We start from the raw sequence: 17,457 nt of genomic DNA, 5'->3' as shown, positions 1-17,457 counted from the left end.
GCAGTTTGGTCTGGCCTTGCTCTATAGAGGAGTAATTATCCCCGAACAGAAACTGTTTGGACCAATGAAATCATCAGGGCGGGCTTTAGACGATGACGGACAGATGGTAACAGTAACGTAATCATGCACGTCATCAAAGGGGCTTGGATTATATTTTTTCGAATCCTAAGCGGAGAGCTTGTTTGTATATGCATTCACCTTCACAATTTCTCTCAGAAATGATGATCATGTTGGGTAAGTACTCTGTGTATTATTAAATTATTTATTGTTTTACAACACCAGCAAAGATCGTGTATTCCAGCCTGATTTCAGCGCGCGTGCAGACAGGGTTGCCAAGTTTTTACAACAAAACTCTTTTGACATTTGACAATGCGTCGCTTCGTTGCTCTGATTGGTTGTAGCTCTATCCAATTGAGGTCTTTCCTAGTTCGGTTGAAACGCCTCATAATCACAGCCCAATGGAGCAGTTTCAGACTCATATTCTGACTAGAATTGAGTATGACCACGTCAAGCTACGTTTTATGAGTCTTGAGAGATGAAATGTCATTGCTGCCAATGGAGGCCTTTCTGAGCCATCGGATTTCAACAAAAATATCTTAATTTGTGTTCCGAAGATGAACAAAGGTCTTACGGGTGTCGAACGACATGAGGGTGAGTAATTAATGACATCATTTTCATTTTTGGGTGAACTAACGCTTTAAGGTCTATTGAGCTTATTTTGTACCGAAAATTGAGAAGGCATCAAAAGAGGAAATAGGAAATGCACATAGCACAAGTATTTACATTCGCATTCGCAACCTTAAAAAGAGGTCAGTCACCTTATACACAGTGCCGAAAGCTCCAGACCCAAGCACTTTGATCTTCTTGAACTCTGTCTCTTTGAGGATTCGCAGCAAGGCCTGGTTGGGGGCTTCGCCGCTGGGGGTCAGAGGCTCCACTAGCTGTAGAGACAAACAGAGTCAGGAAGCCTCCCTTCTACATTCAAACACACATCCTGTCCTCCAACGAGCACGGGATGACACGGATCTGTCTGTGTTCATGAACACTACTGCCTCAATGACTGATTTCCATCGGCTTTCATACTAGACTGTTGACATTAAAATTGTAATCCCGGCTCTACTGCATTGATCTCACATGCTTTCAGCGTGTCTGAAGTTACTATGTCTGACTCTATTCCGAAACTATAAAACATTCAGTTCATTCCCGCAGACATCAAACTCTGCCAACTCTCTTCTTTCTATGAGTTTTCGGTTGCTTAACAGTAGATATTCAGAATATTTATATCCTGGTTGTCTTGTGGTCTGACCTCTCGTTCTTGCAGGAGTCGTCGCAGGGTTCTCTTCCTTCTGATGTGGCGTCTGCGGAATAGAACAGCCACTCCTAGAGCCAGGATCACAAACGCCAGCAGACCTCCAACCACACCAGCGGCAATCATGGGCAAACCCGAACTACAGACCAAAGGAACATTATTGAGTTTTGCATGTAGTTGTAGATGCTCCCCTCACCTATAATTCCTCTCCCTTGACTATAAATCTCAACACATTTATTGCATTGTTATGCTCTTTTTTTCATTAGAACAACAGTATTTGTGAGATTTATTCCATTTGAACAGTATTATCCAATTCTGTCAACCTTTGGCATAAAACCTTTAGTGAGAACCTTTAGTGAGAACCTTTGGCATACAATTGGTTAAAATAGGTTTTAATGGGCATGTTTTGTTTTTATTATTTAATTTAATAATTATTATTTAATAATTCTATGAACTGTGTACATTTCAAACATCTCCATTATTCATCGTAATTTATGAGGCCAATCGAGCAGAATCATTAATTCTGAATTCATAGTATACATGGAGGATTCATAGAATTATACATTGCAAATCAGATGTTTTTTTTTTGTTTTTTTTACGTTGATTCTGTTATTTGATTTCAACAAAATTGCCAAAATTTACATAGAACATATTATTTACAGTTTCATATACAGGGCTTGACTTTAACTGTTTTGCTCACGAGCCACTGTGGCTAGTGGTTTACCAAAGTTACTAGCACTCAGCATTTTCTCTGGCAACAATTTTGACAGTTGACAATATTGTTGCATAATTTGGCAGCAGCTATATTAGGCTGCTGTCACTTTAACCCTCATATTATGTTTATGTGGGGTAATGTCCTTCTTAAAAAAACATGGTTCACTTCATCTCAGTTGCATACAATTGTATGACTTTTTCCACATTATCTATCTATACTTACAAAAAGGGCTTGATTTGGTTGTTCTAAAGGTATGTTAAAAAAAAGTCCCCCTTGTTTTGTGTTTGGGGTTTGAAAATGACTGGAATGAATGGGAAAAGTGCAAAAGAAAAAAAAAACATTTCCATAAATCAAATCCAGCATGAATCACAAATACAATGTGGAAAGAAAATCGCACGCACGCACGACACACGCACACACTCCTGTTCATATATGTGTATTGACGATTTTTGCTCTTTTTTTATTTTTTATATCATATGTGATTACAATGAAGTCTTGTGGCAACTTATGTTGCATTATTGCAAAAACAAGACAATTCAAAATACATAGCTTTATATACAATACATTAAATCTTTTTTAAAACATATATATATATATATATAAGTAACTTTGCACCTACATGTCAAATAAAGTACACACACTACAAGATATTCAGAGCGATTTTGGGCCCAATTCTCCCCTTCCAACAATCCTAGGTAAAGCCATGACTACCTTGATAGTATATTATCAGATTTTCCTGTGGTGTGAGAGGTGTGTTAAGAGTCACCAATCTAAAATCATAACTGTCTAACATATGGAACATTTTTACGATCAGAAATCCTGTTGTGTGGGGGAACCCGGGACAAACACGCACACACTCTGTAGATTGTCACATGAAACAAAACGATATCCAATCAGAAACACTCAAGACTCACCACCAGCTCTCACTGAAACATATAAAGTCCATGTTAACACCTTCTGCACGACTTCATCCAACCTTTTTTTTTGTTTTTTTGTTTTTAGCAAATTTTAGACCCATATCAAGATGTTTGGTCTGGAAACTCACCATAGACAGGGCTCAATCCGAGGGGCGGGATAAACGGTTGTCTTTCAAACTCCCTCTGCACACGATAGGATACTCTATACACGATGTGATTGGCCCGGCAAGATTTTAGAGATTACAGCTCAGAAGGGTATTGAGAGTTGCTAGACGACACTCGTGGGCAGATTAAAAACATGTGTGATTCTTATATGTTCCAACAGAAAACTATAAGGATCATATATGCTGCAAAAACCACATATACAAATTGTACAATATTCATGTATTTTCAATCATATATGTCCTACACTGTAAAAAAAATATATGCTGGATTGTGTTAAATACAACCCCTGCAAATCAGTGAGATTTTACTTTTAGTAAATTAATTAACAAGTAAAACGAATAAAAATGGGTAACCCTAACGCAAAGAAAATATTTCCTTATATATGTGAATGATAAATATATTAAATTATTTAACTGCATATAAAAAATATACAGGATAAATATATTACAATATTTAATAATACATGAGGAATTGCTGCTTTCAATTAGAAAAAAATATGTGACAATATATTTACTTATATATCATAATGTATGTCATTTTATTTGATGTGCATGTGATGATATACCGAAAAATATTATTAACAAAATAATATATATATTACAAAATAAAAGGAATTGTAGTCCGTTACAGTTACTGAGAAAGTGCTATTATATTACAGTTACTTATGAAAATGTTAACAATTACAAAGGGTTATATATATATATAATAAGATACATATAATAAATATAATAAAATAATATATATATATATATATAATAAAAGTAACAGTTTTATTGGTTTTTGGCCAAAAGTCAACCTCACTATATCCACTATCTCAACCTATCTCCCTCTATTAAATTGAGCAAAAACACATGAAATAACAATTAATTTTAACATTTAACCTCCTTTAAATCAGAAGTAAAGCATGATGGGAAGTAGAAATTTGTTGTAACTCATTCTATAAAAGTGTTTATATGTGTGTACATGCATTCACATTAATATGGGAAATTCAATATACAGTAAGGCTACACAATAAAGGATACAACTTAATGGATATTACATGTAATACTATTTATATCTTAATTACTAAATATTGTATGTGTTAAAATATAGCCATATTTTATAAATATAGTCATGCATACATTGCAGTAGCTATATTAAAAAAGGCTTTAGTTTCCTTTATTCCTTTATATTTCCTTTAATATAGGCTATTTTGCATGTAATTGCATTATATTCCCATATATTTGTTTCGTAATGTTCTACCCATACAAACTATTTGTTAACAGTAATATCAGCAATATTTAAAAAATAATAATTAAACACTCAAAAATAGCCTTAGTTCTGTCATCGCAAACTGCGCATGCGTCAACGCGCCGCGGCCAGGCGTAAATCAATCACGGGTTCATTGACTCCGTGATATGATTGCCTCCCAGCGGGACCGCGAAGTGTCGAGCTCCAGTCATGTCGTTCTCAATGCAAATGTTAACTTATTTAAAGAGGATATTGCAGGTTAAATTTTTTTGAGATAAACATATAACCTTGTATGAAAATGTCATATGAAAAGGTAATGCAGGATTTAAAATGTTTTTAAAAGACATAAGAGCACAAATTTAGCAGATAAAGTGGCCGTTTCGTTGGCTGTTTGTAAAACCGCTGTTTTTTTCAACATCGCGTCATATTACGTCACGACAGGGAGTCGTCTGCCAAGCTCTGCATTGGCTCAGTGCAGAATAGGTTGGTATTCTGTAGTAATCAGTGTATTTTCGGTAGTTTTTCTATTTAAATTTATCATTGTCATGGAAAATTATTGTGTCCAGCCTGCCAGGACATTGAGTCCACAGGTTTCCTAAAAAAAAAAGTTAGAAAAGCTGCATTGTGGCGTTTTGTGCAGGTTAAGAGAACGGTACTTCACTTCTGCATCTGCTTTGACACACGCGGTGGTGTGTGTGTGTGTGTGTGTGTGTGTGTGTGTGTGTGTGTGTGTGTGTGTGTGTGTGTGTGTGTGTTCACTTTACACCGCGGATTATCAGCGATATGATGAAGTTTAACATTGCAATACTCATGTAGTTAAAGGATAATATTAAATGATTAAATACTCACACGCAATGCTTCTTGGTTATTGTTGTTACATTAATCAATTTGAACATTGATTAATACAAAGTATGTAGGCTACATAAACACAAATGCATAGTCTCACACTTAAAAAAAAAAAAAGTCAGGAATTATGTGCTGATAATGTATATTTTATTCAAGCGTATATTATTCACTCAAATACATACTCAAAACGTCATACATCCTCACACTATCGACGGTGAATCGGCACAAAATAAACCCATAACACAGAATGAGTGAATAAAGGATCACAACAACACATTGTACTGTCTGTGGATCAGCCGCGGCGGAGTGTGACGGCCGGTCACGGATCCGTCAGACGATCAGCTCGGAGAAACCGCGTGAACTGAGCACCGTAACTGAGGCGATCCGGGCGAACACACACGAGCTTTTGCGTTAAACAGAGACTGGAGACTCAAAATAGAGACTCAATGTTGCTGCTAGCTTTAGATAGAAAACATTACTTGTGTGCAAATGATTTGTTGAAAAGCATAGAACAGCAGCCTTTTCAACAGAAACAATCAGAGAGGGAGTGAGAGCGCACGTGCGTATGTATGTGTGTGTGTCATGGTGTGTGTGTGTGTGTAAAAAGGCACTGGAATGGTTGCAGCAACTGAGCTATAGCATAATAATACTCATAGATCTAGCCTGTGACATTGTTGTGCATGATTTGGCAATAGGGGACAGCCATGCTGGTGAAAATCAAGCCGACTCCTGATTTTTTTTGATTTTGTATGTTTAAAAAATATCGTGAGAGAGGGATGTGTGAGAAACGTGCTCAGCTCGTCGTGTTTTTCCTCACATGCTGCGAGCCACGACCATACGAGCATCCATAATGTCCACGCGAGGGAAAAACATCGTCTGCGAGCTCATTTGTCATCAAAAACAGCACCGGGTAACGGTACGCCCCGCGCCCGGCTTTAACGTCTAATGTGGACGGCGAGTGTGACTTAAGCCAGATGGTCTGAACTTATTATTAGTTTCTGTCATTGGTATCAATACTCCTACAAATCCTCTCTTCTGATCGTTGTTCTGTCTAATCCTGGCCTGTCCCTTATTGTGTGTCATAATTGCATGGCTGTGGTCTGCCATATGAGTATTAATAAACATTTATAATTTCCTCAGCGTCCGAACTGCCATTGCGATCCATTGTTTTTCTATGGTTGAAAGTCACGGCACTCCCTTTCGTTATGTCACTTCCGGTATGCGCATTTTTAGATGCGGAAGTAAAATTTTCTCACAAAAACGACTCAAAAAGCCTTATTAGCGTATTTACAAGTATATTTTAAAGAAATTCTAGGTCCTATATTATTTTTCTATACACTGACTCACTGGAGTCTCTAACCTGCAATATGCTCTTTAATGGCAAGATTTGCTAAAAGATTTGTAAATTGTTCGTTTCTGTTATCATGTCGGTGCCACAGCCTTAGTGTTAGGTAATGTACAGGTAACGTTAAGCCTAATTATGCTGCGCACGTGCAAAAATTAAATTACAAGTATTTAATGTGCAAAAACAAGTGAAAAATGCTTATATTTGTATTAAAGTTATTAAACTATATGATTGGTCTCCTCATTTGTTATTCCCTTTGAATAAAAGCGTCTGCTAAATAATCAAATGTAAAAAACAACTATTCTAGTTGTTTAACTATGTCATTTGATAACTAAGTTAAACCCTAAAGCTCATGGTTTGCATAGATAACGTTATACAACGATTGTGTGTGACAGTGAAAGCTGTGTGACACTGACAAAAAGCAAAAGTTAGAATAAATGTAATGTGATTTGTTTACCGGTATGTTCCTTTTGTCATCATTAATAGTCTATTTTGTGCCAATTCACTTTAAAAGAGTTAATGTTTTAGTGAACTTGAGTTTGCAAATTGCTCTAATGTAGTTAAAATATAGCTAAAATATAAACTTCTATAATTTGCATTCATGTAACTGCAACATATATGAATCTAAATGATGTACAATATTACAATTTTGTAATAGAAAGTAAGTAACTGTATAAGAATATATTGTTATACTGAAAAAAACATTATATTGAAACGTGTTTCTAATATTCCTGTATGTAAATGGGGTGGACAAGAAGATTTTCTTTTTCTTCCACAGAAAGATCTTCATGAAAACATTTTCCACGCAAGAAGAACAGGTTCAGCCACAGACTGTTTCATCCCATGAGGACTGGTTCAGTTCTGAATGGGAAGTGTTGAAGAAGTTTATGTAATCTGAGTTGTAAGACTTGAATTAATGTTAACAAATGAGACTTTATTGTAATGTATTGACTAACATGAACTAACAATGAGCAATACATTATAACAGTATTTATTAAACTTCGTCAATTTTTAACGTTTAGTTCACCCAAAAATGTATGTTGTTAAAATGACTCTCATGTCGTTCAAAACCCATAAGACGTTCATTTATTTTCAGAACACAACAAATAAAGCTTTAATATGTGTATTATAATTACTATGTGAAATAATAAGTTAATATAGTAATTGATATAGATACTGATATAGATATCCATATTTATAACCTTATTGACTAAAATAACCAGCTCATGGCAGACGACTTGCGACCAGAGAGTGACCTGAGTGATGCGATGTAGGATGAGCGTAAGCTTCAACGTCTCTCTGGGCAACAAAATCAAGCGCTTCTCTTTTATCGAATCCTCTTTAAATTCAAATTCGTGACCAGTGTTTTGTTTTCCTCTATTCTCTGCATATCCGCATTCATCAATACATCATGCTTCAGGTCAGAGGTCACTCTTTTGGCGTAAGTAGACGCGCACGGTTGACTGCCGGAAGATAGCTATTTTAGTCTAAAGTAAAAAATATGGAGATTTTTCTAATAAAAAATGCATAGCTTCTCTTCAGAAGGCCTTTTTTAAATGATTTTTTAAAATGTCCTGATAATTTACTCACCCCCATGTCATCCAAGATGTTCATGTCTTTCTTGTTTCAGTCGAAAAGAAATTCAGTTTTTTGAAGAAAATATTCCAGGATTTTTCATCATATAATGGTTTTCAGATGCAACCAAAATACTGAAGGTCCAAATCAATGCAGTTCCACCTCCGTGTTTACAAAGCGCTCATGTGAAGAGTAATACAATGCCCTCTAGCAAATAAAAAAAAAGATAAAACAACGATATTGGATGATTCTGAAGTTGAAAATTGAGTGTTTTTGCTAAAGGGCATTTATTAGTCTTCACATGAGCGCTTTGTAAACACGAGAGCAGGACTTCTGCTTACGTCTATGTGACCATTTACACGTGATTACGTCATCCTTGGCACCTCGCAGAGCTGAGCAAGTTGAACAATTAAGGTTGAAATGTATATAAATTTTTTTAAATGACTGATCGTTTGACTAGATAAGACCCTATTCCTCATCTGGGATCACGCAGAGGCTATGAAGGCCATCGAAGCCCTTTGAAACGCCGTTGATTTGGACCTTCAACATTTTGGTTGCACCTGAAAAGCATTATATGATGAACAATCCTGGAATGTTTTCTTCAAGAAACTTAATTTCTTTTCCACTGAAGAAATAAAGACATGGACATCTTGGATGAGATGGGGGTGAGTAAATTATCAGTCAATTGTCATTTTGGTGTGAACTAATCTGTTAATTATCTTTGATTGATGGTCATTATACTGTGTTCAATGTATTTTGTTGTTGTTTTTTGGGTTTTGTTTTTTTCCTGAGCAAAGTTCAGTTTGCTATCAAGTAGGAATTGTAAATTACTCATGTGGAGTATAATTTGATTATTTCATTTTGTGTTGAAATAAAAGTGTTTCCATCACAAATTTGTGTATGTCATTGATTGAAATCATATGTTTAGTATATGCAGAGATGTTGTAATATTGACTGAAATCATGTATGATTATTATATGTAGTTTATATGTATATTATATAAACTTGAAGAGCTAACACACCATTTCCCTATTTAAAAAATATGAAATCTGTATAAAAAGCATATAAACAAATGACACAAAATATAAATAAATCCTATATGACTTTAATATGACTAGCATATGATTCAGTATAAGAACTTTATATGATTTGTATATGAATATCATGTATTTTCTACTAATACCATATACCATTGCATACTGTTTACATGTAAAACTCATATAAGATTTTTGCAGTACTCATACATGACCCAAAAGTTTTCTGTGTGCTTTTTAGTATGAAATGGGCCATAAACGGTCTGATTTTGTGTATGACATATATGGGACTTACATTAAACATATACGATAATTCTGACTGATTTAAGTAAGGAACATATATGGTCGCTATATATGAACCATATAGGTTTTTTTCATATGGGTAGTTGCAAAGTTACTTATAGTTAGACTGTGGACCATCAAAATAAAGTGTTAATGTATGAACACTGTCATATACACCATTTTTGGGATATCCCAAGAATCACAAAGCATTACGGATTTATTTCTCACCTTTTGAAATCTTTGCAGTCTGTCAGATCAGGCCCAGTACATCTGCAAAACAAAACAAATAAAATCCAACAATCACAACTAGTACACGCTGCAGTCCCCCGATGAACATGGTTGAATTACACAAATGACCGTTTTATGTCATTGCATTTAAATGAAAGCATCGTATATAAAGCTTCTCTCACCCCTGGGTGCAGTTCTCATGACAGGGCTGGCAAATGTGCATCATGTCAGCATATTTCCAAATGAGTATGTCTTTTTCTCCCGGTACGCCTTGCGGGCAGCGTGGTACACAGTGCGGCCCGTCTTTGTAGTTAGCACAGACTGTACATTTGTCGGGTCCCTGGACAAAAGTTGGCAATTAGATGGCAACAAGCAACTTTTCTACAGTCTTGTAGTGATGTGAATTTAATGATGTGTCTCCAGGACACTACTGGGACAGAAAACATTGGTTTGAGAGACTGGTGTGCTGCCATCAGCTATTTCAAAAATAAGAGTAAACACTGTTTACTGGCATCTAGCATAACGTGTGGTGCTGTTTGATACTTACAGGGCCGGTGCAGGTCAGAGTTTCATTCATGAGCAGACACTCAGAGTCGCATTCAGCACACGTTTTGTTGACCTCATATTCACGTGGCTCACTATATAGACAAAAAATAGTATAGTTTAAATCATCGAAAAATTGAAATAGTCATCTAATACCAAAACGTTCAAATTCACTAATAGTTGTGCTACTTTTTTCAGATATCCCCCTCTTCCTCTCCCAACATTTCCCGTTCTATTTCTACATTGCTTTTAATAAAAATCCATAAAAAAATAAGAAAGAGACAATGTACAGTCAGCTGGCCACAATCAATCCATCAGTCAGTCAGTCAGTCAACCAACCAACCAACCAACCAACCAACCAACCAACCAACCAACCAATCAATCAATCAATCAATCAATCAGCCAATTAATCAATTAATCAATCAGCCAATCTGCCAATTAATCAATCAATCAATCAATCGATCAATCAGTCAGTCAGTCTGTCAATCAGCCAATTAATCAATCAATAGATCAATCAGTCAGTCAATCAATCAATCCATCCATTAACCCAGCTATCCATTTAGCTATCCAGCCACCCATCCACCAACCATCTATCCATCCATTCATCCATTCATCCATCCATCCATCCATCCATCCATCCATCCAACCAACTAAACCTCCAACCAAACAATCAATCATGATTTGAGCTTATTGAGATGATTTTGTTGAGATTATTATATTATCTGTCAGTCCACACAATTCACAATGCTTTTAGGCTGCCTTTATGTTATTTTGGACACTATTGACATGCATTGTATGCACCAACAGAGCTGAAATATTTGTTCTCAATTCTTATGCAGAAGAAGGAAAGTAATATGCATCTGGAATGGCAGGCGATGATGAGACAATTTTCAATTTTAAGGTTTGGCATTAAGAGACTAGGACTATTGTATAGCTGTTATTTCGAATTTGAACATAAATCAACGGAGAAGGCATAATAATGCTCTCACTCACCCAGCCAGTAGGTTACAGGAAGCCACACAGTGTTTTTTACGGCTGTAATGCTTACAGCTGAAGCACATAGTGGGACCAGGACCCCAGCAGCCATCAGCAGTGCACAACTCATCACATGTGCTGTTCTGGTTCTCTGTAACACACACACACACACAGAGATAAGATATCAACACAAAAGCACATATACCAAGCACATTTTTTTAAATCAACCTTTAAAAATCTGTAAAAGCAAGAATGTAAAACTTTCCATTACAAATGGATGATTGTATTAAAGGAATAGCTCACCCAAAAAGAGAGATTTTTTTTTTTTACTTTACTTTTTGCAAACCCTACGTTTTTATGAAAAATGTGACATTACGAAGAATCTTCACATAGCTATTTTCTATGCAAACAAATCACCATAAAAGTAGTCAAAACAACTGAATCTCTTTATTTCACATACTTTATTTATGATAGATGCAAGAACCAAGGAAGCTTGAAGTCATTGTCCAATCTGTGGCATAGGCATATCTGACGTCAAGTTACAAAAATTACCAATTCTTTGTGTTTTTTTAATTGAATTTTGCAGTGTTTATTATAAATTATTTATTCGTTTTTTTAATTCATGTGTTCTCTAGACCAGTGTTTCTAAACTGGTGGGTTGCAAGAGTGGGTCGTGAGTGTGTGGTCAAAGAACAAACAACAAAAGTAATTCAATTTTTCTGGTGTGAGGCTTTTATTTTGAAAAAACGTGGGTGAAAACTGTTGACGCAGGTAGGGATAGCCCACAAAAAAAGAAAATTCTGTCATCATTTAATCACCCTTATATTGTTCCAAACCTGCATGAGTTTCTTTGTTCTGTTGAACAAAAATTAAGAATGTTGGTAACCCGATTGACTTTCATAATAGAAAAAAAAAATAGTATGGAAGTCAATGGCTAACTTGAGGGAGAGTAAATTGTAACAAAGTTGTCTTTTTTGGGTTACTTTTTTTGGTGGTGTTTGGGTGATTGTCCTTTTTGGGTGATTTGACCCAAAATTGTCATTTTGGGTGTCAGTTTTGGGTGGATCCCTTTAAGTAAAAAAGTGCCTGATTCAGATGTGTGTTCAGATGAGATGTAACTTACGAAATAAGCCTCTCAGAAAAATTACACTGTGCTCGTAGCTTTATACGATGCAAAAGTGGTCACGCGCATTGCATATCACTTTATTATAAATAAAGAGCAAAAGAAACTACGAACATGAAGCATCATAGTTATGTTTTTTTTCAATTAGTTAGTCATGAAATTACCAAAATGTACCATTAAATTACGAAACTGGTTCTTCGTGTGTTAGCTGGGAAGGATTTGCATGCAGGTATGAAGTTCATTCTATTCATCCATACTGTTGTGGCTCATACCAATTTACTAACTTTATTGTATTAACAAAAACTAGTTTGGAACTAGATGATCCATTTACCGCAGGTGGTAGAGTTAGCATTTGCTGACATTTTGACAGTCTGGTCTGTAGACTTGAAGAGGCTTTTCCAGTGGTCAGGGCTGGTGTAGCAGAGATTCTCATTCTGAGCAATGACCACGTCACCATCACTGATCTCCCTCAGAGACCGCAGGCCGAAATGTGTGATTTTAGTTTTGGTGACAGCAAAGCTGAATGCACCTCTGTGAGAGCAAGAGAGAGAGATGGAAGTTCTGTATATGCAAAACAGACTCAACAAAATGATTTATTTAGGAGCAGCTGCCTAATTTGTCGTAATCCATCAAACTTCTCTGAGAATGACAATATATTTAGGGGCTTTTGCACCAGAGGAACTTTTTCATAGTTCCTAGAACTAATGGCAGAAGTACCCGCTTTTTGGTGTTCACGCCGCAGGAACTGGGAATGATTTTAGTTCTAGGAACGTCTTTTAGGGGAACTAAATTAGCTCTTTTTTGTATAACAGTTAAAGGGATAGTTCACTTTGAAATTAAATTTTGATATGTTTTAGCTTACCTCATGGGCATCCGAGATGAGGGAGTATTTGTTTCCCCAGGAGTTTCAATTTTGATCATTTTAGGTCAAACCGTTCTTATCTGTGCCTCACATAATGCAGGTCTATGGTCACCACCTCAAAGAGCATACACAGAGAAGTCCAAATTAAACAATCCCCCATCGTAAGTACACACTGATGGCCTAAGACACGAAACGAGCGGTTTGTGTGAGAAAACGAACAGTATTTATATTGTTTTTACCTCTTGTACACCACTACGTCCGACTGATCCGAGGGCGTGCGTGCATGTTTCCTGTGGTGTACAAGAGGTAAAAACGATATAAATACTGTTCGTTTTCTCACACAAACCGCTCGTTTCGTGTCTTAGGCCATCAGTGTGTACTTACGATGGGGGATTGTTTAATTTGGACTTCTCTGTGTATGCTCTTTGAGGTGGTGACCATAGACCTGCATTATGTGAGGCACAGACAAGAACGGTTTGACCTAAAATGATCAAAACTGAAACTACTGGGAAAACAAATACTCCTACATCTCGGATGCCCATGAGGTAAGCTAAAACATATCAAAATTTAATTTCAAAGTGAACTATCCCTTTAACGTATTAGACAAGACTGTAGAACAGATCATAAACTAGTGGAGATGAAGAATGGGAGCGCTGAGTGCTCAGCTCTGTCATTCTCATTGCCGTCATAATAAAAGTCACAACAACAAGCGCCACTTATATCACTTCAGAGCTCCTATTGTGGGTACGATTGCAACCAGAAAAACAGCAACTTTTAGTTTGAGGAACCGCCCTGGTGGTTAGTTTCTATAATTACCTGGTGCAAAATCCATTTTTGAAACTGTAGTATTTTTTATTGACTTACTGCTTTTTTGTCCGTCCGCGGATGACCTCAAGGTTTTCAAAGGCGCTGAGGGATGACATGCTTTTCGGCCATTGCTGAATGACCAGGTAACCTTTGAGTTGGGAGAGGAAGAAGTTTATGAACACGGAGGGGCTAAAAGTCCTCTGCATACCCCATACACCATATTAACAATCATACATCCAATATTAAACCACTGCATTCTCACCAGTGATTTCTTTTACAGTTCTGAACACGTTGAGCTTTTCTGGGTCCAGCCCAGGAGTTTTAGTATGCTGGTCACTAAAAAAAAAATGGCTCAATCAAACAATGTAAATGCTAAGCAAATAAAAATAAAAATGTAATACTATTTTGATGGTCCACTTTAGACATTCTACTACCTTTGCAACTATATGTCTAACTTACTCTCATTAGATTATTAGACTCTCTGTTTAATATCTGCTAACACTTTATTTTGATGCTCCCTCAACAGACAATCTACTGACTATAAGTAGGGTTTGGTATCAAAAATTGGTACCAAGTATTCAAGATAGTGGAGTCACCTTTCACCTTTTACCAGTCACCTTTATTTACAAAGCGCTTTTTACAATGCAGATTGTTTTTAAGCAGCTTCACAGTGTTAACAGGAAAATAATGCAACAAAATTTAAAGCATAATCTTGGGACATGTGCTTTTTACCTCACAGCCGGTGGCAAAGAAACATGATAGGATTTAGGCAGAAATCATGTTCATGGATGTGATTATTAACATTACTGTCGTATGAAGCAGAGGAGGAGCGAGTGTTGAGGGAGTTGAGCAAGGCCCCTGGAGTGATTGATACGCAACACAGCTCTCGAGCAACGAGACTTTTATTATGACGGGACACAGTCGTCGGTGTTATTTCCGCTTTTCTGGTCATGAGTATGAGGTAACACAGCTCTGTTTATCATATTAGATACATTTAAGTGTGTTTAAAATTATTATGACATTACTATGTGCGTTCGTTCAGCGGCTGCTGTGACACTTGTTGCACACTGCTAAGAATAAAGAGTTTCGGCAAAATAAAACTGAGGCTAACGCAAATATGACGCAATTTACAGGCAACTCCCTCAGAAGTTCCAGTTTCTTGTTTAAAATAGCAATTTTCTCACAATTGACAAATAGTTGAAAACCTTTCAACAAAATATATAACACTGGCCTAGTGGTTTTTGGAAATTTTACTGCAAAAATCCTAAATACGAAATAAGTAATATAGTTAAATATTAGAAAAAGAAAATCACTGATTAACTTTTGTAACTTTAATCAAAATAAGAATCAATAAGTACCGATAACTTTGCAGATAAATGTCAAATACAAATCTTTAGAGTATCAGTAGATTGTCTGCTTAATACGTGCTAACATTTTATTTGGACGCTTCCCAAACAGACATTGGTAACTATGAAGCTACATGTCAACTTATACTACTAACCAAAACCCTAACCAAACAATTTACTAATAGATACTCTAAGATTTAGTTGATGTGTAGTTGCTAAGTTACTAATAGTTATTAGAATGTCTAAAGTGGACGATTGAAATAAAGTGTTAACAAAAATATTTGTATATAATAATTGTCTTTTTCAGCAAAATAGAATGGTACAAAGCATTATATAGTAAATCATTTGTTATCAGAGTGTATAAAACATCATTCTCACCCATTGAAGGTTATGGTGAGGATTGCAACACCTCCGTTGATTTTTGTGCAGTTCTCAAAGGAGTCAATGTTGCTGGCATTGATTGACAGGACATTGGTCAAAGGCCCCATTCCAAGCCCATTGCAAACTGGGGATGGAAGCACACACATTAAATATTAACTGCAACTCCTTTCTTAGGTGACGAATTAGCCCTGAAGGCAATAATAAATTTAGTGAATTTATGCTTTGAATTATCTTAAATTCTGAATAAACTTTGGATCTGAAGGCATTAGATGTATGAATGTCTTTAAAATGCGCGTTTCTCAACCATCCTGCAAACATAAATGTAATGTGTATATTAAAGGGGTCAGCGAAATTTACATAAATAAATGTCATTGTTAAATATGTTGAGCCATTATGTAACTTTTATTCAGCTAGGACACATTAAATTGATGACAGTGAAGACATTTATTATATTAAAAAATATTTATATTTCAAATAAATGCTGTACTATTCATTAACTTTTATGAACATTTCATTCATCAAAGAATCCTGAACAAAATGCACTAAAACCTACAAAAACAACTGTTTTCCCAATTGATGATAATCAGAAATGGTTCTTGAGCACCAAATCACAATATCAGAATGATTTCTGATGCTGAAAAGTCAACTTGACGTCACAGAAATAAATGATTTACAAGTTAAATATGTTTATAATCTGATATTTTTGATCAAACAAATGCAGCCTTGCTGAGAGATAATAGACTTATTTCTTTAAAAAAATGTATCAACCCCAAACCTTTTGAACAATACTATATACACACACGCAAACATACAATATATCACGGCTATATGTAGACTGTATTAGAAAAGCTTAGTAAAAATAGTTAACGTGCAATTTTATTGAAGAAAAGATCACTAACAGACACTGTAATGGATTATTGTTTTATGCCATCTATATAGTTTTACTTTTCCCCATTGACAAAAATTTTGGCTTTCCATGTTTTCACTGTTATATGGTAGGGGATGCGGACAGATCTTCTGAAAGAGTATTGAATCTCCTGATCAAAACTCAGGCAAAAAAGAAGCAGAAACGAGGGATAGCATGTAAGCGGATGTATATGTAAAATAACATGATCATCAACATTAAACAGCATATAAATCCAAAATGCCTAATTTTAAATGAGTAAAATGTCGACCCAGGATGAGCTATAGGACTGTGACGCTTTAGGAATGTTGATGGACTCTACTCCATCTGTGTTTTGATCATCGTTCTGAATTAAAAGTGAGACAAAAATGTGAGTTTCTCAGCTTTTTGCTCAAAATGTTGTATGTTCAGATTTTCAATACAACTAAATAGCATTTAAAAAAAGCCAGGAAAAGTTTTGTGAAAATTATTAAAAACAAATACTGGCATGGAAAGAGTTAATTATATATATATTTTTAATTAAAATAAAATACAGTTGTAAATGCAACTAAAACAAGATATTTGTCAAAGTAGAAAAAAAAAGAAGAAGAAGAACAAGACCAAACAAATATTCTTTCCTCTTTAAAAAAATAGTTTTTTTTTGTTGTTTTTTTTTACAAAACCTGACCAGCAGTCTCAACTGTACCTTTTGGACACAGGCCATCACACTTCTTACATTTCCGAACTCCACCCTCATCCACCTCATAGGTGCCAGGGCTGCATGTTCTTACACATGCCCCGTGGTCTGTCACGACATAGTTGTCTGAGAAAAAATATCAAACCATCAGTCACTCCAGAGTCATTAACCACAACCAACCAGCAACACAATCC

The 17,457-nt window shown here is 35.8% G+C and overlaps 1 protein-coding gene across 3 annotated transcripts in view; it reads right to left on the bottom strand.

Moving 5' to 3' along the window:
- The window catches only part of egfra (epidermal growth factor receptor a (erythroblastic leukemia viral (v-erb-b) oncogene homolog, avian)), an 85,828-nt gene that overhangs the window by 19,921 nt on the left and 48,450 nt on the right, over positions 1 to 17,457 (bottom strand). For 2 of the 3 annotated variants that reach the window (XM_067454322.1, XM_067454323.1), the window contains exons 8-18: positions 17,273 to 17,389; positions 15,681 to 15,807; positions 14,219 to 14,292; positions 14,014 to 14,104; positions 12,619 to 12,818; positions 11,183 to 11,315; positions 10,194 to 10,284; positions 9,829 to 9,986; positions 9,647 to 9,688; positions 1,307 to 1,448; positions 819 to 941 (exon numbers count right to left, since the gene is read on the bottom strand). In XM_067454322.1, coding sequence (XP_067310423.1) covers positions 819 to 941; positions 1,307 to 1,448; positions 9,647 to 9,688; positions 9,829 to 9,986; positions 10,194 to 10,284; positions 11,183 to 11,315; positions 12,619 to 12,818; positions 14,014 to 14,104; positions 14,219 to 14,292; positions 15,681 to 15,807; positions 17,273 to 17,389 — 1,298 coding nt within the window. Of the gene's footprint in view, positions 1 to 818; positions 942 to 1,306; positions 1,449 to 5,295; positions 7,389 to 9,646; positions 9,689 to 9,828; positions 9,987 to 10,193; positions 10,285 to 11,182; positions 11,316 to 12,618; positions 12,819 to 14,013; positions 14,105 to 14,218; positions 14,293 to 15,680; positions 15,808 to 17,272; positions 17,390 to 17,457 lie in introns of those variants that run through there. The other variant, XM_067454325.1, reaches the window with a different exon arrangement.

Source organism: Pseudorasbora parva, chromosome 9, assembly GCF_024679245.1.
Source record: "Pseudorasbora parva isolate DD20220531a chromosome 9, ASM2467924v1, whole genome shotgun sequence".
NCBI lineage: Eukaryota > Metazoa > Chordata > Actinopteri > Cypriniformes > Gobionidae > Pseudorasbora > Pseudorasbora parva.
This window is presented reverse-complemented; position numbering and strand designations above follow the sequence as displayed.